The following is a 26,527-nucleotide window of genomic DNA, read 5'->3' as shown; positions in this document are numbered from 1 at the left end:
GAGATTGGAAAGGAAACGTATGAACGCAAAAGAGCAGAGAATAAGTGAGAATAATTTGTAGAATACTAACCAACCCCCCCCCCCTAACAAAAAAAACTTTCCTTTTAATCATAAGGACAAAACAATTCAATAATACCTAAAATGGGCATGTAAAAGAAGACAAGGGAGAGAACATTTTAGGGATATCACATGCAAAAGGAAAATTGGGCACCAGGAGATAAACCATGCAGCAAATTCACATACAAAACGAGACAAGTAAGTTCACATGCAAAGCAAAAATCAGGCCACGTTTCAGAAACAGTGCTGACAATTTCAGCAACAGTAGAAGCATAGTGACAAATGACAAGTACCAATGAGATGTCCACACCATTTATTTATACATAATTGTAATACCATTGTATCCTCATTTAGCCTATACAAGAGGAGTTTCATTCATTGTAAAAACACACCTCAATATCTCAACACAGTAGAGACACACCACCATACGCACACTATCCTTCAATCATCTTACACTCAAGCATCCAAAACCTCCATAGCATCTTTTATAAACATTTTTTTGTAAACACTTCTCTTTGTAAATATTTTATATATCAATAAAAGTTCAAGTGTACATATTCAAGCAATCTCTAAGTCTTAAGTAAGTTTTCTTTTCTTTCTTTAGTGTGTTTGTTTAATTAGATTTGTAGTCCAAAACAGGGAAATACTATTGTAGTTATAATATTAACATGCTAAACTGATGATCATACTTTGTTCGAGCATTTTGTTATAGTTGAATGCTTGCCATATAAATAACTGGACATTAATCAGGGTATCTATGAGTTCTTCGTACCTCTGAGTTTAGCCGTTAAGGCCTTATACTTGTACTGTGAGTGGTTGTCATGTTGAAACATGTCAAGTTCCATGTGCAAGGTTTTATGTCTAATTGTTATAATGGTCATCCGACTATTTAACCGGGTCTGCTGTGTGAATATGGTATCAGAGCCAACTTTAGCATTTTAATAGTATAATTATAATAGTAAAGTACCTTGAGGACGGAAGTCATTAACACAACTGATATCACACTTGTTTATTTTGTATGAACAACAGATATTATTTTCCTTATAGATCTTGTCAACCACAACCATCAGGTATTTATTGTCCCAGACACCCAACTATAATTAGCATAAAGAGAAGATTAGCATATATATCCAAAAGAATTAGCAGGACTTTGAAGAAGCAGAAGTTTTATCTTGGTTATCTTGAACATCCTTCATTTATCCGTAAATATAATAACACAGAAGTGCAACATAAAGTTTTAGAAGCAAAAAGAGCAACATATCAAGTTTTAGAAACCTTGAGAGAAGAAAGAGAGTTTCTAAGAAACCAGTTAGTCGTAACTTTAGAGAAAGGTAGACTGTAGTTTATGATATATTATCTTAATTTAAAAATTAGTAAACCTCAAAAAAGAAAGATAATCTTTGACCAAAATAGTTTAGTTTGTTATTTACTATTGAGAAAGCATAATCATATTTTGTATAGTGAAGAAAATCCACAAGCCAATAGTATTGTAGATCTTATTATTAGTCAAGCAGAAAATATAAAATTAGAAAATCATAAACATAATTATTTGTTAAACCAGTTGTTAGAGCATTTCCAGAAAAATTCCATAAAAACAATTAGACAAAATTTAGATTATATTACATCTCAGTTAGAAGGTAATAATAAAAATATTCAAAGGTTTCCTAGCAAAAGAGAGAGAAAAGAGCTTGTTGACCTCATTGATAGTAAGCCGAAGCAAGTAGAACTTAAAATCATTAGAAATAGTTGAGCAGTTAAAATTAGAAGGTCAAAAAATTCAATTAGTGCAAAAAGAGTTGAGTGAACAAGTAGATAAGTTGCATAATAAAATACATAAATTATTAGTTTAATGACCGATTCTAGAACTAGCAGAAAATATATCCAAGCTTTGAAAGAAATTAGTAAGCTAGATAAAGAATCAGTAGGTTTAAACTTATGCTTAATAAATTATGTTATGACAATTAATGAATTTAGTAAATATATTAAAGTAAGCATAAGAACACAAAATTATAATATGAAAGGAGAGTATAAAAATTTGTGTATTTGCTTAATGTATATTGGTAAAGTGTCTGATAGATATAATCATAAGTTTAATTTAGAATTTCAAAATTTAGCTCAAACATTTGGTAGTAAATATGTAAATATGATAGAAGCCAAACCCATAGATAATAGCTTTTTAGAAGGAACTCAGTGGACATTACCTAATTTACAATAGCAAAAAATAGACAACCAGTGTCACATCCAAGGCCCGGGTGGCCCGTTCCACCACCGTAGCACGATATTGTCTGCTTTTGGCTTACCATTCTCTCACGGTTTTGTTTTTGGGAACTCACGAGCAACTTCCCAATGGGTCACCCATCTTGGGAATGCTCTGGCCTCCTTCTCGCTTAACTTCGGAGTTCCTACAGAACTCGAAGACAGTGAGCTCCCAAAAGGCCTCATGCTAGGTAGGAATGAGAATATACATTTAAGAATCACTCCCTTGGGCGATGTGGGATGTTACAACTAGATAAAGTACAAATATATGAAACTATTTAAATTTATTAATATACAAATTTTAATTTATTTTTGACCAAAAAAGAGTTTTTTAATTTTATTTAACACTCTTCAAACTTGAAAGACTCAATTAATGTACCTAAATATTATTACCAAAATGTATTATATTGAACTAATGTATTTAAATGTTAGTATCAAAATGTATGTACCGAAATATATGCACCGAAATGTATTATATTAAATTAATGTACCTAAATGTGTGTACCAAAATGTATGCACCGAAATGTTAGTACCAAAATGTATTATATTGAATTAATGTACCTAAATGTTTGTATTGAAATATATGTGCCGAAATGTGTACCTAAAAGTCATTTTTGCCAAGGATTAAAATGAAGTTTTCTAGTATATTTATGTATACATATTACATCAGTTGACTTTGTAAAGCCTTAGAAGGCAAGTATTAGAATACAATACAACAGTAAAGACATAGACTAAGTGAATCGTGCAGTGCAGCAAATCACATCATAATGGCAGATTTGTCTACTTGATTTGCTGGACTTGTAGTAATCTCTTTATCCCCCCTCAAGCGAAACAGAACAAAGTGAAGATTGAGCTTGGAAATAAGGATGGAGAATCGTTCACGAGATAGTCCTTTGGTGAAGATTGGGAATTTGACGTTGTGAAGGAATATGCCGAGCGGCAAGGACCCCGTGAGCAATTAACTCACAAACAAAATGGTAGTCAATTTCTATGTGCCAAGTGCGAGCACAGAAGATTGAATTTGCAACCATTTGAAGAGCGGATACATTATCAACATAAATGCTTGTGTGGAGTATAAAGAGGAAGACTAATCTCACGAAACAAATAGCAGAACCACCGTAGTTCAGCTGTTGTGGTGGCAAGAGCGCGATATTCAGCTTCAGAGCTTGAGCGAGACACCGTGGGTTGCTTTTTAGCAATCCAAGTTAGAAGGTTCAGGCCAAGGAAAATGCACGCACCACTAGTGGATCGATGATCATCAACAGAGCCAGCCCAATCAGCATCGGAGAATCCATGAAGAGAGAAGTCCGCTGAGGAACAGAAGAGGAGACCATGCGCAACGGTGCCCTTGATATAGCGATAAATGCGCTTGACTACTTGAAGATGAGTGGTTTTTGGATTGTGCATGTATTAACAAACTTGATTGACAACATAGGTAATGTCGGGGCATGAGAGAGTAAGATATTGGAGAGAGGGAGGATCAGAGAGGGAGCAAAGGGAGGTTGAGTTAAAAAACTTCAAAAACTCACGTATTGTGTTTTTAAGTTTAAAAAGTTGTTTTATATGGAAGTATGATAGTAACCTAATTAATAATATTAGGGAAACTATAATTTTTAAACCAAATGATTTAATTGTTGATGATTGAATTATTAATTAAGTGTCAATTAATGTGTGTGTTTTTTTATTGGTGACACATTATTTAATTTGTAAATTTAGTTTAAAATTTTGGTCTTCCTAACATTGTCTATAACATAATTGCAAAAATTGACATTATTGTTGGTGTTGCAACTTGCATGTATTCGTATTCCATATAATACTGTCCAATATCAGGCCATGTTGCTTTCCAAACAGATAAGGAAATTTTGAAAATATGCAAGAGACCTAGCCTTTAATTTAAGGGGACTCAAGATGCAATCAACAGAGCTAAGAGCATCTTCATGGTGTACACAAATTTTAAAAAAATGTACTATAATAATGTGACAAATTGTCTCATAAAAAAAATTTATCGCTCAAATGAAATAGACAATTAAGTAGTCAAAATTTTATTTTATTATGTGCATGAGGCACTGCCTCAAACTGATATTTTTAGAGTTGCATCCAAATTCTCTTTTTTTTTTTTGTCAAAACGATAAATTTTGTTAAATTATGTGTTAAATTAGGTGTCGACGGAATTCAAAATCATACTATCATGCAAAAAATAAATTTTTTTTCACACTATGTTAAATGACCACTTACATTTAATTTACACAAATAATAATGTGCATGAGACACTGCCTTTAATCTATGAAAGGGTCCCAAGTTATGGTTAGAATCGGGGGTAGCTATCATCACTTTGTTGTTTCAATAGCTTTACCCCAAATCCAAATCACCAGTTTCTTCCATCTCCCACAATTCATCGCTCACATCATCTTCATCAGTGGGTTCCATCATCTTCCCATCCATTTACGAGTTCGATTGATTATCGTTTGTGTTTTCTGCAATTTGTCGCGGAATTTAGGGAGGATGTGTAGAGCTTCAGCTTGAGTGTTCGCACCATCACCTTTGTTGGCCCTTGTTGGTCCTTCCTGCTGTTTGCCTTTGTTAGCGATGTTGCATGTGGGATCTTTCTTCTTGTGGACTTCCTATGTCATGTGGTAGCCATCGTTGTTGTGGTGGTCATGGGAGGATACTGCGACCTTACTTTTACTCAACAATGGGGAACTCGCAAGCAGTCAAGGGGGCGACATATTGTGTTGATTGTGGCATGGAGTAGGTGCTATGCCGCGGAGGCAGTAGCTACAGAGATTGTAGCTTCTTTAGGGTTTCACTATTTGGTGTTTTCTGTGTGCTGGGCTACTAGACCCACCACAATGTCTTATTTATCCACCTACGTTATAATTATACCCACCACCAAAAGTTAAAAAATTAAAACCTTATTTCTCCACCAACTATCATTCCAAAAATAATCTCCTATCATAAGACATAGGAGTAGAAATATCAGCACTCTTTTTCTTTTGTGCTAACTTTGTATTTGAATTTTAATCTTTACAGTTGCTGTTTGTTGGTAATATATTTACCATTTGACTAAAGAAAAAAGGGAACTTTAACGAAAAGCACCCGGTACTGTTCACTTTAATGAAAAACCACATTTTTACACTAAAAAGTCAATCCTGATACTATTCACTTTACCCTTTATTTTGTCCTTATCATTAAAACTCAAAGTTTTCAAGCCCTTTTCATTAGTTTTCCTAAGAAAAAAAGCACCATCAAGTAAATGATTGATTGAGCTGTGCTAGTAACAGTAGTGCGAAGACTTCTGGCTAATGCATACAATCTCATATTATATCAACGGTTAACAATCATCCATGTAAAATATTGAATTTTAATAAAATACTTTCGGTACTGTTTACTTTTAACGAAAAATCATATTTTTACCTTTAATTGTTACTATTTACTATACCTTTAAAAAAGATTTTTTATTAAAAGGGCAATTTTTTAAAACTTTTAGTTAGTTTTCTTTAAAATCTACGGAAGAGTTGCCGACTTTTCCAACTAGATTTACTAGAATGGTCCTTTGACGCGCACACATTTTTGGCCGTTAACCGAATAGTTATACATGGATGGTTAATTTTGTAATATAGCGCAAAGCTGATGTCATTTTCTCATTGGACAGCTTCGAGGCAACTTGTCATCTTCCTGATCAGAAAGTTTACAACTCACCCAAACACCGACGCATCTCTCCTTTACTGCTACTACGATTAAACTCTCTCTCACCATGGCACACCGGTCAGGTACAACTCTTAATCAATCTTAATCCATCCGTTTAATCTTCACATATTCAATATCTCGTGCATTTTCAGGTGATCACTCCACTGACGATTCATAATTAAAGAAAAAGTTTCAAAATTTTCACTTTTTAAATTCTGGGTTTTATTTTTAAGCCACGATTAATTTCCAATTATTGTAGTTAGTTTTAGCTTGTTTCTGATCTTGTGGTGGTTTTAGAAGTTGGGTTTTTGTGCAATTATTGGCTTAACTAATCACCATTACTGCTCTTAATCGTTGGCTTAAGTTGTTTGATTCTTCGCGTAATCACTGTCCTGTTTTGTTCTGTCAACGGAAATTGCGTACAAGATTAGTTGATATCCAAAATCATATAGACCAATATCTTTTGGTTTAAAAAGGTAAGCATTTTGTTACTCTTGAACTTTTGTAATTTTGATTTTTTGCTAAGAAGTTATGCTGATTGCTGGATGCTCTGTAAGGAGAGGGTCTTGATTTTGTATATTTTGGCTTCAAGGGGTCTGTTCTTGTTCGTAGTAATCTCGATTTTCGATGGCTGAATTGGTTGGGCCGAGGTTGTACAGCTGCTGCAATTGCCGAAACCATGTTGCCCTTCACGACGATGTCATTTCGAAAGCTTTTCAGGTGTACAATTTTACTTTGATCAAGTTGTTGTGGTTTTTCTGATTGCCGCTCATTTTGTTTATTGGATGACTAACGAAAATCCGGTCTTTTACAATGAAATGAATTGGTGTTTACTTCACTACATTTGGAGGAAATGAGGAATACAATTTTAGCCTTTTCCTAATCTGAAATGAAGATTCAGTTCATACTCAAGTAACTAACGATCTTCTTTTGATATGAATTGGTGTTTAGTTTTCACTACATTTGGCGTAAATGAGGAATACGATTTTAGCTTTTTCCTAATTTGAAATGAAGATTCAGTTTGTACTCAATTAACTAACGAAACTCCGTTCTTATTTTGAGATGAACTGGTTTTAACTTTTCACTACATTGAATTTTGGAGTAACTGAGGAATTAAAATTTCGCCTTTTTGCATGTTGGAAATGAAAGGAAGATTCAATTTGTACTCAGTTATCAATGCCAGGAGCCGAGTGGTTGTCTTGTGTTCGGATGAGAGTTTCTATTTTCTGCATTGTGTTCGTATGGTTATTGTGTGTATGTATGTACGATAGTCTTCAGGATTTGGGTATGATGAGTGGATTGCGAAAACCTTGATTCGACTCTCTATTTTATTAAATCATAGGGTAGAAATGGTCGAGCGTTTCTGTTTTCACATGCAATGAACATTACAGTAGGGCCAAAAGAAGACAGACAACTCATGACTGGGCTGCACACGGTTGCTGATGTCTCCTGCTGCGACTGCCATGAGGTGCTGGGTTGGAAGTATGAACGCGCATATGAGCAAACACAGAAGTACAAGGAAGGGAAATTCATTCTTGAGAAATCGAAGATAGTCAAGGAAGACTGGTAGCATCTATGAAGGCTTTCAAATTCATCTGTCTGCATGTCAAACGAAAGTGTATGGATGCTCGTGCTTGTATTTATCTTGTCAAATTCTTAACAGTTGAAAAATTCAATTGTTGTTGTTCGTTGTGGATTCCTCGTGTCTGTTGTGTGAATATTGTATCTGGAAACCGACATATAATTAATTGGAATAAGATGTGAATAATTCATTCAGTAAGCCGGCTAGAAATATTCTTTCAGTAACTTGCGTCGTAAATACTCCCCAGAGCAGGCTGCTGTCTTGAGCAAGCCGGCTGTCAATGACATTCCGAGTATAATGGATTACTTGTGAGTGAAGTATGTGCAGGGCTGCCATGTTGGAAGAACAGCATGTTTTGTTTCAGATATGCATGAGCATTATGATTAGTAGTAAATAGGCAGCATTACCTATCAATTAAGATCCTTAAGGAGACCAAATCAAAATAAAAATGCAATGAAAGTCATCACATCACATGTAGATAAAATAATAGCATTTGTTTAGGAACAAAATCGTTTAGCTCCATCGGCTTCTCAAAGATGAACCAGAATGGAACTGAACTTGGTAAATTGTTTCACAGAAATCCACTTAAAGATACTAAGTTGAATCATCAGCAGCCTCTTCAACATCGTAAACTTCTCCATCCTCATCAACTTCATCGTCACCAAACTCATCGAACGACCTCATATCAAGCTGGTATCGGAGAAACCCTCCAATGCCCCCCAAAAACTGCGACTTCTCGTGTGATTTGTTGGTGACAAACTCAAGATCGCAACTAAAACGGTGAGATCTTCTCCTGAACCTCTAGATCTCCTTGGCTGGCAAGATCTCGAAAGTTGCTCATTGTTTTTCTGCTCCTTGTCGAACTGTTTTTCAACAATGTCATCGGTCTTCGAGTTCTTTAACACATACCTATTGATCTCAAGATTTTCCCACACAAATAAGTGTCTTAATCGCTTCCATCTCCAAAGCCTTTAGCGTGCCATCTACGCCCTGGCTAACCTCCTCAAAGTATTTTCCTAGCAAGTTGTGCTCCTGTATAAATTTCACATTGGACAGATACTCCGCCGACAACTTAATAGCCGATCGAAACCACTCTCTCCTGTCTCCTTCATAAGAACATCAGCCACTTTCAGTACTTTTGCCGGTAGTCAGGGATCGAAATTAGCTGATTCTCCAAGCTTTGATTTCAAGTCAGCTGATTCAGCCAGTACTAATCCTTTGACATTGGGCTGGTTGTTGCTGGATTAATAAACAAACTTATGGCAAATTGAAGAGCTGATTAAAGCTTTTTACTAGTATCTTTACTGAAAATATTGCATCTGGGGATTAAAGCTTTTTACTAGTATCTTTACTTCATATATATATACACAGCAAAGCTGCATTAGTTTCAATCTAATTAAAACATAAAGGTCTAAGGTAATTGACACTTAACAATTAAGCATATAACGAATAAACATCTAATACAAAATTCTCTCAAAAATTACAGATGATTAAACTTGAGAAGTCCTATTTTTGATGTTCAGAACATTTGATCCCAACTGCAGATGGTGCAGCTTCAAGCACTTGACGAAACCTCAGATTTCACTTTACTTAAAAATGCATCCATCGAGCGAATCTTGATGTAGGGCTGGCTTCTTAAAGATGCAAATGCAAGAGAAAAAGACGACAAAGTAATACGCGTGTTTAGATGCCATCAAATATATTACCTTAAGAGTGACATCCACGAGGAGATGGAGCACGAAGATTACTCTACAAATGCTTGCATAGATAAATAGACATTTAATAACCATTGTTCTTCCTTTTCTTCTAGCTGGTTTGAATTATGTAGCAGGTGGTTTTGATGACATGTGTTGGCAAGGAAAATATCAGGAAAGGCATGAGAGATATGTGCGGACTAGATGGTATTTATTTTCTTGCTAAGTTTCTTTTATAATATCCAGAGTGAAGAAGTTGAAGTTTTACTCTAAAACCACCAATTGACAATATGAGGGGTAGCTTAACATCTTATAAGCCCATGCAAGGTCCCTCCTCCCATCAATGTGAGACTCACTGATAGGATAAATGGTCACGTGGAACCAGTGCTTGAGTTGGGGAAGTTCAGTTCATGAGAGCAAATATCAGTTGGCCTAGCCAAGGAAGTGGTCTTGATGTATTCATTTGAATTTAGTTATCTATTGAATTTGGTAGAAATGATGTATAATGGGTTCGAAGGATTCATTACATTGTTGAATTTAATTGTGTTGCATTTGAGTTTTTTTTAGAATCATAAGAGATGCACCATAAAATTTGGAGGATTCCATCGAATGTTTCACCTTGAAAGTAACTTTCCAAGAGCGGGAAGCATGAAGATTGCTCTGAAAAGGTTTGCTTGCATCTTGATCGACGGAGTTGATTTTCACAAGTCGATTCAGAAATTGACAAGATAACGACTAAACTTTTCGATCAATAAAACCCTCAATTAAAGCCAGGTGCACAACAAGCCAACCCATTTAAAACCAGACTAATCTTACTTCGTGTCATGCTTGTACCGACCCATTTAATAAATCGCACATAAGTGTTATTGTTTGCACTCAAAATATACCTATTTTTACTTATTTGGGCAATTTGGGTAAAATATGGCATTTGGAGGATTAATGAGCAAGAAGACTAACTTTGAAGATATTTAGCTATCAAGTGGAGGGGTTTGACACTATAATATTGTTTCTCCCATTTGTTTGGGTGGTGGAGGTTTGTCAAGCCTTTGTTTAATCAACAAATTGCATGCTTGCAAAAGGGTTGGAAGGCAACATACGGATGTGGATGCAGAGAACATGTGAAAAAAGCCAACTTACTTCTTTTAAATGTTAGTTTATTACAAGTGGGAAAACATGTGATGAAAGCATGTGGTGGAAATGCAAGTTCCCCTTTTAATATTATTTCTCCATGCAAGTTGGCAAGTGAAATGCAAGCTGCCCAAGCTTCTTTCGGGCAAGTGTAATGTCCTCAGCAAGGGGGCTCTTCCAGACCTCTATATAAAGAGGCAGATGGAGAAGGATTACTCAAAACAACCAATCAAAACTCTACTCAAATTAGCTCATCAGCTTCCTTGTAGACATTTATTTTTAGCCAAGCATCATTTTTTTTTCTTGTTTATTAGCTCTGCTACTCACTTGTAGTATCGATCTTATTTGTAGCTTTTATGTACAACCCTCTTTCAATCATTTAATCTGCAAGTAATCTGCAATATTAGTCACTTTCCTCTGTCATTTATATTTCCAAGCAACCTTGTCATTTACATATTGTTCTATCTCTCCATATAAGTAAAGTCCTTATTTTTAAGGCAAACAAAGAACCTTAATTTGAGTAACTCCCACTCAATGGCACAATCTCTTGGTTCGAAGTCAAACTCACGCGCAACCTCAATCATTCAAATCCCGTCTACTAGCGGCATCTGGTAGTGGCACGCCCGCACCCCACCAATCTCGTATGTGAGAAAATCCCCGGCATGCCCGCAAGGCCCATGGCGGATTTAGGGAGCAAACATATTTTGGCACGCCCGGTGGGATCCTTATATGAAGTTAGATCATGAACAATCCTTATGTTCATGATTTTTCTGCTTTTTTGGAGTATGAGGAGGATGGCGGTGTTGAAGAACGCCCAAGCTATGGCTATCACATAGAGCCAACCTATGAGTTGCCAACTTATGGGTACATGGCTGAAGAATACTCAAGTCCCATGGAATATGATTGTCAGCCAACTAATGGCCATCAAATAAATAATATTCTTGAAGATTGGCCAACTTATGGTTATGATGAAGGTTATTATTCTTTTGAAGACAATCACACTTTTGAATACTATGATAGGCCAACCAATGGCTTTGAGTATCAAAAGGCTTCCAATGAGTACATAGAGTCAATATATGAAATGCCAACTCATGATCATCCGGATGAAAAGCTCTGCAGAGAGGATGTGGGCAAATTAGAGAAGGTGTCCAAACTCCATATGGCAAGCATCAAATATGATGAAGAGGTGACTAAGTGTTTTAGAAAGGTGGAGGAAAGCTATACAACTTTTGGAGAAACTTTGAGAAAGTTGATAGATCAAATGTGTCAAATCCCCTCTACAAAGCACACTCACCCTACTACAACCAAGGAAGAACAAATCATACACGTTGATGAAGGCCAAACAATGGCCCCACCCAATGAAAAATCTATGAAAATAGATATGGTTGTAGAAGACCAAGCCGACATATTGAAACTGATAACGGCTAAGATAGAGCTTGTGGCTATTGTAGGCCAAACACCAACGCTCGGGGGGCTCGAACTCACACCTCATGTGGAGCCCGAAGAAGAAGAAAAAAGCTCATACACTCCTCCCCGCCAACACAAGCATGCCATCCAAACTGAGATCTCAAGGAGGACAAAGCTTGGGGTCAAACATGAATGGCCATCTCCTATGGTTCCCAAGCTACATGGCATGGCCAATTAAAATGGTGGGTCTGATCTCTCTACACTTAATTTTTAAAAAAAAGGAAAAGATTTGAGTGTTGAGAGAAGAATAATACTTGAGCAGCCAAAGGGCTTCACCCAATTTGCCCGAATAACTTTCTCTTGTGTTATTCTTTTGTACATTTTCTCGAGTACCCTTCTCCTCATTTTCTCTTTCTTTCCTGTTTCTTTCTAGCTCTTTCTATCCTATCCTCTGCTTTGCCCGAAAGGGCTATGTTTATATATATATCTATATATTATATGTGAAAAAGGGCAGTGGAAGTTCTTTGCTCGAATGGGCTTGTCATATTTATATTATATATATATATATATATAGTATATTATATTATATTATAGTTTTGAAAAAGACAACAAAGAAAATATAATAAAAAAAAAATTAAAATCTGGTTTGTTTTAATTTGCCCGAAAAGGGCTCTCTCTCCTCTTGCTTTTAAAAATCTTGGTACCCTTTTTCACCTTGCCCAAGTGGGCATTTCTGTTGCCAGACTAAGGGCTTTCTTTTTGTTGTTTTGGTTCACCCAAAAAGGCTTTGTCTTTTTGTTCTTTATGTTTTACCGTTTTAGTAGCCTGGTAAGTCTTTCTTTTTATTTATTTTTATTTCCACTTGCCTGAATGGCTGTGTTTTCTTTGTTTGTTTCTTGCGTTGTTACAAAGAAAAAGATATAAAAATTAAAAATTCCAAAAACCACAAAAAGATTTTGCTTTCTTGTTTTTGTTTTTATTTCTTACTTTCTTGCTGGGGGGCTTTATTCCTCTCTTTCTTTGTTTCTTTTAGGGTTAGATGATGTAGAGAAAAATAACAGAAAATATAAAGAGTTTGGCAGTTTGTGAGTAGCCATTTTTACCCTTCTTTCCACTTTTCTCTTATCCAATGGGTGTATTTAGCTCGAACCCAAAAGTTGAAATTAGAAAACCATCCAGTGGCTGTACCCAAATTCATGGAGTGAGGAGTTTCATAAAAAGCCGAAACTATGGCTTTCCTGCTGAAAAGCATGTCATCTGTTTCTTAATGGCTATTGCAAGAAAGCATAGGGTTATCTTGCCCGACTGGTGGTGCCCGATGGAATCATAACCATGCCTGACGAGACTGACGTCTTCCCTGCTCACCACCAACAGACTCTGCATGTCTCCCCAACTCTCACCAGCTCCTACAACCAAGGGTCGGGCTACTTCGACGACTACCATTGGAGGCTACAGTAAGAGCTTTTGATGTGGCTACTATTAATCACTGGAGACTAGTTTTCATGTGTGAGAAAATAGAAAAATGGAGCTGCATCTAAATGTGAAATTCGAAAGCTGGAGGAAGATGACAGAAAATTATGTTGTTGTGGCCCGACGGAACTACAATTTTGCCCGAGGGACATGATATCTTCTCCACTACAATTGATTTAGATATTGTCAATCAAATGTGGGGCCCCATATTCGATCTGGCAAACATGAAGTGTTCTTTTTACATACTGCGCTGATTGCTCTGTTTCCTGCACACCCTCTTTGTTATGGTAGAAAGGGGTAGAGGTCCTCGTCAGCCAAGAGGATGATGAAATTGGCTTTGTTGTTTGGAGCTTCTGCTTTGAATTTCTCAAACACACTGGAAATTGGCTTTGCTGTTTGGAGCTTCTGTTTTGAGAGACATCTCTTCACTTCTCCTAATTCCAAAGATGCAAAGTTTAGGAACGAAAAAGGATTGTTCTCTCTCTCTTTTTCTTTTTCTTTTTTATCTCTTCTGTCCCCTCTTTTACCCGAAAGAGGGACTTCTTCTCTCTTTCTTTTTGTTTTTTTTTTTATTATTTCTCTCTTTCTTTTTCTTTCTTTCTTTCTCCTTGTCTCTCTCTTTCTTCCATTTTGCCCATTAGGGCTCTCTATATATCTATATTATACTACTTGAAAGGAGACAAGTACTTACTCTCCTTATATATTTGAAATATATTATATTATAGAAAAAGAGTTAAGAAAGAGAATCTGGGCACTTTGCCCGAATGGGCCTTCTACATATATATATATTTATTTATTTATTTATTTATTTGTGTTTATATTATATTATATTATAAGCCTACTTCTTTTCTTCCCTGTAGCCCAAGTGGCTGTCACTATCTTTCCTCTTCTTTCTCTCATTTCCCTTTCTTTTCCTTTCTTACTTTCTCTTTCCTTCACTTTGCCTGAAAGGGCTCCATATATATATATATATATATATATTATACTTGCCCGAATGGGCCTTCTACCTATATTTGTATATGTATTATATGTATTATATTATATTATATTACATATGAAAAGAGGCCAAAAAGAAAAAGAAGAATGAAAAGGAAAGTTGCCCAAATTTCTCTCTTCTCCATTCTTTTTCTGTGTTTTCTAGTTTGCCTGACTTCGGGCATTTTTCCAGTTTACTATTTTTTGTGACCAACAAGGATGCTCCCATGTTTTTTGGTATCAAGAAGGAACACAATCCAGACAACAACATTCTTTCCAATGCTAGTTGCACTACCAATTGCCTTGCTGCTCTTGCCAAAGTTTATCAACGATAGAATGACCGAAGAGGTAGACGTGTCTCTTCCTTCGACATCAATCCTGGCAGCATTGGAGTCGTAAGTTTCACAAACTTTGCTCAAATTTGTAAAACTTGGGGGGCACTATTTGCACTCAAAATATACCCATTTTTACTTATTTGGGCAATTTGGGTAAAATATGGCATTTGGAGGATTAATGAGCAAGAAGACTAACTTTGAAGATATTTAGCTATCAAGTGGAGGGGTTTGACACTATAATATTGATTCTTCCATTTGTTTGGGTGGTGGAGGTTTGTCAAGCCTTTGTTTAATCAACAAATTGCATGCTTGCAAAAGGGTTGGAAGGCAACATACGGATGTGGATGCAGAGAACATGTGAAAAAAGCCAACTTGCTTCTTTTAAATGTTAGTTTATTACAAGTGGGAAAACATGTGATGAAAGCATGTGGTGGAAATGCAAGTTTCCCTTTTAATATTATTTCTCCATGCAAGTTGGCAAGGGAAATGCAAGCTGCCCAAGCTTCTTTCGGGCAAGTGTAATGTCCTCAGCAAGGGGGCTCTTCCAGACCTCTATATAAAGAAGCAGATGGAGAAGGATTATGGACACTCAAAACAACCAATCAAAACTCTACTCAAATTAGCTCATCAGCTTCCTTGTAGACATTCATTTTTAGCCAAGCATCCTTTGCTTTTCTTGTTTATTAGCTCTGCTACTCACTTGTAGTATCGATCTTATTTGTAGCTTTTATGTACAACCCTCTTTCAGTCATTTAATCTGCAAGTAATCTGCAATATTAGTCACTTTCCTCTGTCATTTATATTTCCAAGCAACCTTGTCATTTACATATTGTTCTATCTCTCCATATAAGTAAAGTCCTTATTTTTAAGGCAAACAAAGAACCTTAATTTGAGTAACTCCCACTCAATGGCACAATCTCTTGGTTCGAAGTCAAACTCAGGCGCAACCTTAATCATTCAAATCCCGTCTACTAGCGGCATCTGGTAGTGGCACGCCCGCACCCCCACCAATCTCGTATGTGAGCAAATCCCCGGCATGCCCGCAAGGCCCATGGCGGATTTAGGGAGCAAACAGTTCTCAATGTTTTCCTCAAAATAAAGATACAGTCATCGAGCTAATCTTGATGCAAGGCTTCCTAAAGATGTAAACATATGACAAGGAGACGATGAACTTGTACACATTTAGGTTAGAATTATAAGAAATGCAACTTGGATGTCATCGAAAGTTTTACCTTGAAAGTGATTTCCAGAGGGAAGGGAGCACCAACTTGTGTTCATCTCGTTGAGTAGTTAAATTTTCATATATGGATCGTGTGCAATGGTGGAGAAACGACGATGATACGAGCTCGAAGAAATTTTGGGTTTTTCGACGAGAAAACCTAGATTCCGACGCTAGCAGCGGCGTGAAACAAGGTCGACTCGACCCTAGAACCTAGCTCGAATTCGGTAACCCAAATCCGACCCAATCTAAACCCGGATCTGATCCGACCCATTTTCAAATCATGATCAAAATATTTTGTTAGTTTTAAGCGAATATTCAGTCCGACGACGGAATATTATGCGTCGTTGACCGTTAACTTGGACTGTTAACTTGTTCGGGTTTCGACCCGTTTCTTCAAATTTGATCATTTGAACACAGTTCCAGGATTGACTGCCACTTGAATTTGTTGCAAATGGAAATCTAACCGTTGGTTCGTTATAAAATTGTAATATGTTATTTAGACATAATGTGTTGGCCTTAGGAACTTATAGATCAAAAATCCAATGAGTGGATCTTCCGAAATGGGAAAAATTAGTGTGGTTGACTCTAAAAGAAACCATATTTTTATCTAAGGGTTGACTTGGGCCAACATATCCCAAATAATTTCGAATGTTGACATTAGCATCATTAGAGGCCCACTAGAGCCTAGTAGGCAGAACCTGCCCATCTTCACTTTATTTTATGGTTAAGTGAGGCATTTATTTCTATTAAGTACGATATTCAATGTTTAAGTAGTAGATATTGAAATTCTCATATGAAGGGTGAACTATAATTGGCTTGATCTCTTCATAGGGTACGTAGACAGTTTAACTTGAGAGTTATATGCGGCCATAAGATTAAATAAAATTAAACGGTGTATCATGTCTTCGAGTTTATGACACGCCCTGATCCCGATGTCCGTGGGACATCGGGATGGTCACGTGTTGGCCGACACCCGAGGGTGACACAAGCCATTTATGAATGCAAATGCTGAGAACATGTGAAACATGCATAAAACTTCGCTCGAATTACATAAATAATATAATAATATAAGTCTTACAAAATACCATAATAATATTCAGTTGCCAACAATGAATATAATGGTAATGCATGGCATGTTAAGAGCATACAACTAATCTGGAGTACAAGCGGAAAGTAAAATAGAGAGGTGTTATTGCAATAGTGTCATAGTAGAGAGAACGATGTGATATCACTAGTAGGGGAATGCCTCGTAGTGCGGATCATAAGCCTCGTTCCTAAGTCCTAAAGGGGGAGTAAAACAAACATTAGTGGACCAAGTTGATATATATATATATATATATATATATATATATATATATATATATATATATAATACTGAAACAGTTATCAACATACTAACCCCAAGGTTTTATGAAAACTAAAAGCATAGTATGTAATAAGTTTTCCGAAAACCCTAGCATGCCATAAAATCTTTCCAAAACATATCTCGTATATAGTGTACTTGTTGATGCACAAAACCGGAGGTATTGGAACAACGTAAATCCGACCGTGAATCTGTATGAAATGTAAATAACACAAGATGTATCGTGGTTCACCCTAAGGTTTGGGCTACGTCCACACTGAATATGTATTTATCTGAGGGAAAGAGAGCTCCGAGAGTGAGAGCTTTGAGAGGGGGTGAGAGGGCTTAGGAATTGGCCTCTGAGGGTGAGAGTGAGCCTCCCTCAATTGTGAGGGTGGGGAGTCCTTTTATAGAATAAGAGCTCCTCACTTATTACATATTTGTCCCTTCCTTTATTACATAATTACATTTAAGTCATCCGAGTATTTATACGAGATCTAAATACGGAGGCCCTAAGTATGGTATAAACAGTAGTCCCCCAAGTCTTCAGTCAAGAGAGTCTTTTGGCTGGAGACTTGAAATTCAGTCCATGTGTGGGCCGAAGTAACTAGATGTTGTCTTGAACTGATGTTCGATATGAGGCGGTGCTCAATCTGAAATGATGCTCAACTAGAAGTAGCACATGCTGCTAGGCTGCTCGGCTCGTGGCTTATGTTGCCTTGGTTGGTTCGGCTTGTGGCGTTGAAGGTGAGGAGTCCCTTTTATAGAACAATGGCTCGCTCCTCAATACATGAATGATGGGCTAAGAGTTGATGCTCGCGGCGAGGCAGTTGCTCAGCTGGCGGCGATACTCTTCTAATGATGGTGAGGGATTCCCTTTTATAAAATAAGGGCTCGCTCCTCAATACATGAATAATGTGCTAGAGTTGATACTCGCGGCGATGCGGTTGCTCAGCTGGCGGCGATGCTCTCTAATGATGGTGAGAGAGTCCCTTTTATAAAATAAGGGCTCGCTCTTCAATACATGAATAATGGGTGCTCTCTAATGAAAGTGAGGGAGTCCCTTTTATAGAATAAGGGCTCGCTCCTCAATACATAAGTGATGGGTGCTCTCTAATGAAAGTGAGGGAGTCCCTTTTATAGAATAAGGGCTCGCTCCTCAATACATAAGTTTAAGTCCCCCGAGTATTTTTCATGAGGCCCAGTTGAGGCCCAATATATGGTACATAATGTAGTCCCCTAAGTATTCAGTCAATAGAGTCTGTTGGCTGGAGACTTCAAATTGAATCCATGTATGGGCCGAAGTGGCGGTTGTTCGGAGGCGGTATTTTTATATCCTGCACTGAAGCTTTGTAGGTGAAGCTTTGCAAGTGAGGCTTTGAAGCTGGAGCTCTGTAAATAAAGCTTTTGAAGCTAGAGCTTTTGTAAATGAAGCTTTTGAAGCTGGAGCTCTGTAAATGAAACTTTTGAAGCTAGAGCTTTTATAAATGAAGCTTTTGAAGCTAGAGCTCTGTCAATGAAGCTTTTGAAGCTAGAGCTATGTAAATGAAGCTTTTGAAGCTGATTGACATGAGTGATGCTCATGAATGTTTATGTTGAGTGACATGAGTGATGCTCATGGATGTTGTCATGAGTGATACTCATGAATGTTAACATGAGTGATGCTCATGAATGATAGTCATGAATGTTTATGTATGATTGTCATGAGTGATGCTCATGAATGTTTATGTATGAATGATATGAGTAATACTCATGTATAATTTGGAGTACTAGGCGTACTTTTGATCACCTGGTTGGTGGCATGAAGGAGAGTACGGGTTGTACATTTCATCACCTGGTTGGTGGCATGAATGGCTAGTTGCCAAATTAGAGTACGGGTTGTACATCTCATCACCTGGTTGATGGCATGAATGGCTAGTTGCCAAATTAGAGTACGAGTTGTACATTTCATCACTTGGTTGGTGGCATGAATGGCTAGTTGCCAAATTAGAGTACGGGTTGTACATTTCATCACCTGGTTGGTGGCATGAATGGCTAGTTTCCAAATGATATTAGAGTACGGGTTGTACATTTCATCACCTGGTTGGTGGTAATAGCGGCGGTTTGCCGAATAATTTTGGAGTACTTGGCGTACTTTTGATCACCTGGTTGGTGCTATTTCGGGCTTATGGGCTTTCACCCTCCACAACATGCCAGCCCATTTGTTTTGGGCTTTGCCATTTTTTTTTACCCTCTGATGAGGTTTATACAGATGTCTCCGGGAGATAAGAAAAATAAATTACATCATACATCTGTCAAAAAAGTAAATCACATCATTCTGGTGGGGTGTTTATTCATTACTTTTGCTTTCTCTTTTGCCTTTTCTTTTCACTTTAACATCATAGTGTCGTCTGTGAAGAGTGGGAACATGCATGATGAAAGTTGGTGGGCATCTTCTGCGTTGTCATGCCAAGTTGATTCCCTTAATCAACTTGGAGTTTGGGCTGCTGTGCATTAGTGGGTAGCCATGCTTTTTTCTTTTTTCTTTTTGCTTTCTCTTTTGTTTCTGTTTATTGCATCTTCTTTTCTGTTTTTTTTTTTTTTGCTTTTACTTTCTGAAAACTCTTCTGCTCTCATCCACAGCTCATCGTCGCTCGTCCTTCGAAAAGTAAAACGCGCGCAGCGGCACCGTATTGCCACGCTTTCCTTCCCCAAAACCTCAGTCGTCGCTCTCAACAAGTCCCTCAAATCGAAGCTGTAAATCCCGCCGTTGAAGAACACAAGTTTGTTTCTCTCCGCCTCGGTAGATCCGCCTACGACGTCATCTTGTGTTCTTCGCCAGCTGCTGTCGACGCTGTTTTCGGAGGCAGAGCCAGTCCAACCTGCAACCCACGTTTAATAGTCAGCGTGGCGTATTCGCAATCCACGACCGACCCACAAAAGACAACGCTCAAAGTGGCAGTCTTGAGGAACAGGGATCGAGATTTGATGGTCTGGAGAGGAGGCATCTGGGTATTTATCAAACAAACTCAAGAGCACAGCGATTGCTTTCTTTTGAATGAAAACCTCACTGCTCGAACTCGTTGATGGAGGTGAGGTCCTTACAAAGTTGGTTGGTGATGAGGACGAGGACGAGGGTGTCATCGGAGAAGGAGTAGGCGGCGGCGTGGTAGGCGTTCTGTGTGACAGTCTCTTGATCCTGAACGGACACCGTCCACATTGGCAACCGCCTCAGACTGGTGACTCAGTTATGACTCGTGACTGTTGAGAACCAAACCCTCGCCGTGTTTGCACTCAATCGACTTGAAGAAGCGGCTCTGCCCTAGAACTTCCTTCAGGACCAGGTTGTAGGATGACGGCAGGTCGTGGAGGTAGTACTCCGACGCCGACACTTGCGCCGTTCGAGCGATCTTGTTCCCCATCGATTTCTCCTCTGCCTTTGCCTCTCAATCTCGCAATTAATTTCAATTTTCAAAGTAGGGTTTAACATTAAACTTTGGGAGCAGGCAACCACCTAAACAAATTGAATGAGAGAAACTGGGGAATTCAATGCTTAGGATTTCTGCAGGTTGGAAGGAGTGGGAAGAAGAGGAAGATTCAAGAGAAAGAAAAATGGATTTTTGGAAGGGTTTTTTGAACTGCACAGAGTCTGTGAAGCTTTTCTGGAAAAGCCCAAAGAGGGAGGTTCTGGGTTTTTGCAGATTCACGGTGGATGTGAAGAAATGAAAGAGAACCGACATAGCTTTTTGTGTCGTTTCCCACAAACGGCGCCAAATGTTGATGCACAAAACTGGAGGTCTTGGAACAACGTAAATCCGACCGTGAATCTACATGAAATATAAATAACACAAGATGTATCGTGGTTCACCCCAAGGTTTGGGCTACGTCCACACTGAATATGTATTTATCTGAGGGAAAGAGAGCTCCGAGAGTGAGAGCTTTGAGTGGGGGTGAGAGGGCTTAGGAATTGGTCTCTGAGGGTGAGAGTGAGCCTCCCTCAATTGTGAGGGTGATGAGTCCTTTTATAGAATAAGGGCTCATCACTTATTACATATTTGCCCCTTCCTTTATTACATAATTACATTTAAGTCCTTCGAATATTTATACGAGATCTAAATACGGAGGCCCTAAGTATGGTATAAACAGTACTAAAAAGTCGTATCCAATAACAATATCTCCCGGCCCAATACCATCTACTTTGTCTCTGCCCTCGAAGCCAGAGATTATTTCTCGCGGCCCAATGCCAACTCCATGACTCTCGGCTCGAAGCCAGAGATTATTTCTCCTAGCCCGCAGCCAATAACCATATCCCTCGCCCGTAGGTGGAACATCGACCACTAGATAAGCACAAAGCATTGAATATACTCGTTCCAACATAAGTACATATATCAAAAAAAACATCTTCATAGCATATAGTCATCCATCATATATACTATAAAGAAGTGTGTAAAAACATGTTCGTAAGCATTATATAGTCATCCATCATATATACTACAAAGAACATCAGTTTGATAAAATATGGTAATTCAAACTATTCTCAGTAAGCATAATATCTCATAATATGTATTAAATCATGCTTTTCATGTATGCAATTATACTATTAAAACATGCATTTTAGAAGGGGTCCACTCACAGATACTCTATTGTCGAATAGCCGTACGAAATAGGAAGGACGAAATTGCCGTTAATAATCTCACTTAAGCACATAAAGGGTCCAATTAATAAAACTATACTCAAACGATTGAATTTCAAAAAACGGACGTCATAAATGGATTCAGGATGTCGAAAAACATAAAAATGGACCTCAGGTACCCCTACGCACTGTCGCAATGTGGCGGCTTCGGTGGCTGAGGGCCAAGAAAAGTCGCTGGAAAAGTCACCGGCGTAGCCGTGGACGATGGCGCGTGTGTTCCACTTGCCTATGCACTTGCTTGGATCAAAGATCAGACCGGGTTAGGCCAGATCCGGGTCGGACCTTGGTACGGATCCTGGGCTTGGGCCCACTAGGGTTTGGGCTTGGGTTCGGTAGGTCTGGGCTTCACCACTAGTCGGGTTCTAAGTCCCAACGACCTAGGTTAACTGGACCAAAGGTCCGTGTCGTCTCGGCCCAAAGACCTAGGTTCTAAAGGGTTTTGGGCTGGGTATCAATCCGGATCTTAGGATCTCAAGTCGGGTTTGACCCGATTTTGACGAGGTAGAAGACCGGAGCTTCCCGAGCTCTGATCGACCTCGATTCTACACTAAACTGAACAATCAAACCATGGACTATGAGGAAGGAGAAGAGTTCCATACCTTTAGGGTCTCTTATCGTGGCCGAATTTTGGGCTTAAAGTCGTCGGACTCACCGAAGATCATCTGTGCTCCACAGAGGCAGGGAGAGAGAGAGAGAGATAAAGATAGAAAGAGAGAGATAAAGATAGAGAGATAGAGAGATAGTTAGCAAGGTGATGGAGGTGGTGGTGCTGTAATTGTTGTGGTGCGATTATGTGTGTGTGTGTGGGTGTCTGGGTGTGGCCAGGAAGGGAAGAAAGAGAGGGTCAGAGAGAGAGAATGAGTGTGTGTGAGAGAGAGAATAGTGAGCTGAGAGAGAGAAATGAGAGTGCTGACTCGGAGGAATGAGAGAAAATGGTAGGGAGGAGTTAGTGGACTGCCACGCGGTAGACGGAGAGAGAAGAGAAATCTGAAAATGGATCCGGATAGGGTAGGATTTTGGGGGTAAAATTGTCATTTCAACAATATTTGGTACAAAATTACAAAGAATTTGGGGAGGGGTTTTACAGTTTGGGATGTGATATTTTTATGATTTGGCTTTGGTACAGACTTTACCATATTTATGAATTATGATTTATGACGATGATGATTTTATGAACGTTGGAATCATTACTACTTATCTTGTGTCATGCATACACCCGTACAGACTTAAACTTAGTTCTCAGTATGTACATGAATCCGTAGTAGTTGACATGAGCATTTTTGATATCAAGGCATCATTCCAGGCGCTGACACATCATTATCAAGTAGGTTATGTACTTAGCTTTATCCGTAAACTGGTATTAGACAATTGTGCTCTGAACTATTATTATGTATGTAATGGGGGTCCGAGACCCATTAAGTGTGGCCCTTTTGATTTCATGCCGGTGTTTTAATTTGGGCTTATCCCTATTCTAAAGGAAGTTTTGTCAAATTTTTGGTAAGTTTGGTTAGTTGATAATTTTATTTATATTATTTTCATGCATATCATGGCCTCGTTACCATCGGGTGATGGCTAGCATGCCAATTTTGGTGCCTACTAAGATCCGGGTCAGAGTGTGTCACACCACACATGTCAAGAGTATCTTGAAAGTCTGGAGGTTATAGACTGATATAAATGGAAAAACATACAAAAATATTGCATTTTCTTATGTAGAGTTATCATAGATGACAATTTGTTTCTCCATTATACTATTTTCACTAGTGTTGGTAAGTTTATGTCATGTAGAAATTTAGGGAGTTAGAGAAATGAGATACAACTCCACTTCAATCCTACTATTATGTTGCTGCCAATTTCCCCACTAAACTGACTACAGTTGTACCTTGGCACCACCACTTCACTCACCGTCAACCAAATAAGTACATTCAAACGGTAACTTTGTAATTTAGCTCAAGGTGATGTGAGAATGTGTAGTTAAAAGAGTTTCAAATTCTTGAAAGGAGAAATGTTGCAAGATTTTATAAGAGATTGTGCTACTACCAATATTGACAACTGATTTTATGTTGGAACATCAGCTGTTTTCACATGTCATTTTTCCCAATAGCCAGCTGCAACTCTTAATTAATCTTTATCCATCAATTTAATCATCACGTCTCCAACATTTCTAGCATTTGCAGGTGATCACTCCACTGCGCATTTCACAATTAAACAAAAAGTTTCATAATTTCCAATTTTCAAGTTATGGGTTTTCTTTTTAATCTTGATTTCATTGTGGATTACTAGCTTATAAGAAATGCAACTTGGATGGCATCGAAAGTTTTACCTTGAAAGTGATTTCCAGAGGGAAGGGAGCATCAAGCTGTGTTCATCTCTTTGAGTAATTAAATTTTCATGTATGGACCGTGTGAAATGGTGGAGACATGACAATGATACAAGCTCGAGGAAATTCTGGGTTTTCTGGTGAAAAAATCCAGACAACGGCGTGAAACCGGGTTGACTCGACCCGAGAACCCAACCTGAATCCGGTAACCCGCATTCGACCTGATATGACCAAATCCAAACCCGAATCTGACTCGACCCATTTTCAAATCATGATCAAAATATTATGTTAGTTTTAAGGGAATATTTAGTTTGGCGACGGAATATTATGCCTCGTTGACCGTTAACTTTGACTATTGACTTGTTCGGGTTTCGACCTACGACCCGTTTCTTCAAATTTGATCATTTGAACATAGTTCCAGAATTAACTGCCACTTGAATTTGTTGCAGACGGAAATCTGAACGTTGGTTCGTTATAAAATTGTAATATGTTATTGTAAACATAATGTGTTGGCCATAGGAACTTATGGATCGGAAATCTAATGAGTGGATCTTCTGAAATGGGAAAAATTAGGGTGGTTGACTCTAAAGAAAACCATTTTTTTGTCAGATGGGTTGACTTGGGCCAACCTATCCCGAATAATTCTCGAATATTGACATTAGCATCATTAGAGGCCCACTAGAGCCTAGCAGGTAGAACTTGCCCATCGTCACTCTATTTTATGGTTAAGCGAGACATTTATTTCTATTAAGTACGATATTCAATGTTTAAGTGGTATATATTGAGATTCTCGTATAAAGGGTGAACTATAATTGGCTTGATCTCTTCACAAAGTATGTAGGCAGTCTAACTTGAAAGTTAGATGCGGTCATAAGATTAAATAAAATTAAACGGTGTATCATGTCTTTGATTTTTTGATGTGATATTTTTATGATTTGTCTTTGGTATAGACTTTACCGGATTTATGAATTATGATTTATGACGATGATGATTTTATGAACGTTGGAATCATTACTACTTATCTTGTGGCATGTATATACCTGTATAAACTTAGACTTAGTGCTCAGTACATACATGAATCCGTAACAGTTGACATGAGCATTTTTGACATCGAGGCATCATTCCAGGCGCTGACACATCATTATCAAGTAGGTTATCTACTCAGCTTTATCCGTAAACTGGTATTAGACAATTGTGCTCTGAACTATTATTATGTATGTATGTAATTGGGGGTCGAAGATCATGGCTTCATTACCATCTGGATGATGACAAGCATGCCTCAATTTTAGTGCCTACCGAGATCCGGATCGGAGTGTGTCACACCACACATGTCAAGAGTATCTAGAAAGTCTCGAGGTTATAGACTGATATAAATGGAAAAACATACAAAAATATTGCATTTTCTTCTGTAGAGTTATCATAGATGACAATTTGTTTCTCCATTATACTATTTTCATAGTGTTGGTAAGTTTATGCCCTCTAGAAATTTAGGGAGTAGAAAAATGAGATACAACTCCACTTCAATCCTACTATTATGTTGCTCTGATTTTCCCACTAAACTGACTGGAGTTGTACTTTGGCACCACAACTTCACTCACCGTTAACCAAATAAGGTCATCTCCAATCCTTGGGTTAAAACCTAAAATTTTTAACCCAGAAAATTTAGGTTTTAACACATAAACAACTTTTTGCTCCAACCCTTCTGATTAAAATTTTAGTCCCAAATTATTAAAGAATGAATTTAGGCTAATTTTTTTTTAAAGTAACTTTTTTATAAGAAAAAAATTATGTAGACTATCCTAATTTAATTTTATAAACATTTTAACATGAAAATATTTAAATTTCGACAAATATTGAAAAATCATTAACTGACACCATGAAACCGTGAAACACTATGAAACACATAAAAGAATTTCTTTTTAATCACTTTAGCCATTGAATTTAAATTAGGACTAGAGATTTTTTTTTTTATCGTTGGATTCAATGAATTTATAAATAAAAAAAAATATACATATATGGTGAGTCAGCCCCACTAACCCTGAGGGAATCATGGGCTAAATTTAGCCCAGAAATGAGTTTTGAGTTTTAACACATATTTGCCCCAAGGGTTGGTGTCACATCTACAAGATCCTCACCCCTAGGCGATTTGGGATCTTACAGTTGGAGCAAGTTCGGGTAAGTTTAAAACCTAAAATTTGAGTTTTACTCCAAGGGTTGGAGTAGGTATAAGCAAGTACAAATGTTAACTTTGTAATTTAGGGCTAAGCAAGTACAGATGATTCTTTTTGTTCAACTGGGTAATACGTACGGTGGGATTGAATTGTTTCTTTCCTGTCCTTTTTGATCCATTCCTTCGCTCGCCCAACTGATAGTATCTCTGCAT

At 37.8% G+C, this 26,527-nt stretch overlaps 1 protein-coding gene and 1 pseudogene across 3 annotated transcripts; one reads left to right on the top strand and one right to left on the bottom strand.

Annotated features, from left to right (window-relative positions):
- The first annotated feature begins 6,276 nt into the window (after positions 1-6,276).
- Positions 6,277-7,776, top strand: LOC126627077 (protein yippee-like At4g27745). 3 transcript variants are annotated; one of them, XM_050296499.1, is made up of 3 exons: positions 6,277-6,476; positions 6,593-6,720; positions 7,343-7,776. In XM_050296499.1, exons 2-3 carry the CDS (start codon positions 6,628-6,630, stop codon positions 7,568-7,570), a joined length of 321 nt encoding a protein of 106 aa, XP_050152456.1. In that variant the 5' UTR covers positions 6,277-6,476; positions 6,593-6,627; the 3' UTR covers positions 7,571-7,776. The 3 variants fall into 3 exon arrangements, with proteins under 3 accessions (XP_050152456.1, XP_050152457.1, XP_050152455.1); XM_050296500.1 differs by having other exon boundaries at positions 6,558-6,720; XM_050296498.1 differs by having other exon boundaries at positions 6,279-6,720.
- A 400-nt stretch (positions 7,777-8,176) lies between these two features.
- On the bottom strand, positions 8,177-9,188 carry LOC126625550 (eukaryotic peptide chain release factor subunit 1-3-like; annotated as a pseudogene).
- Positions 9,189-26,527: the final 17,339 nt, after the last annotated feature.

The sequence above is a fragment of the Malus sylvestris genome, chromosome 6 (assembly GCF_916048215.2).
Source record: "Malus sylvestris chromosome 6, drMalSylv7.2, whole genome shotgun sequence".
Taxonomy (NCBI): domain Eukaryota; kingdom Viridiplantae; phylum Streptophyta; class Magnoliopsida; order Rosales; family Rosaceae; genus Malus; species Malus sylvestris.
The sequence above is the reverse complement of the archived record's forward strand: the minus strand, read 5'-3'. Positions and strand labels throughout refer to the sequence as shown.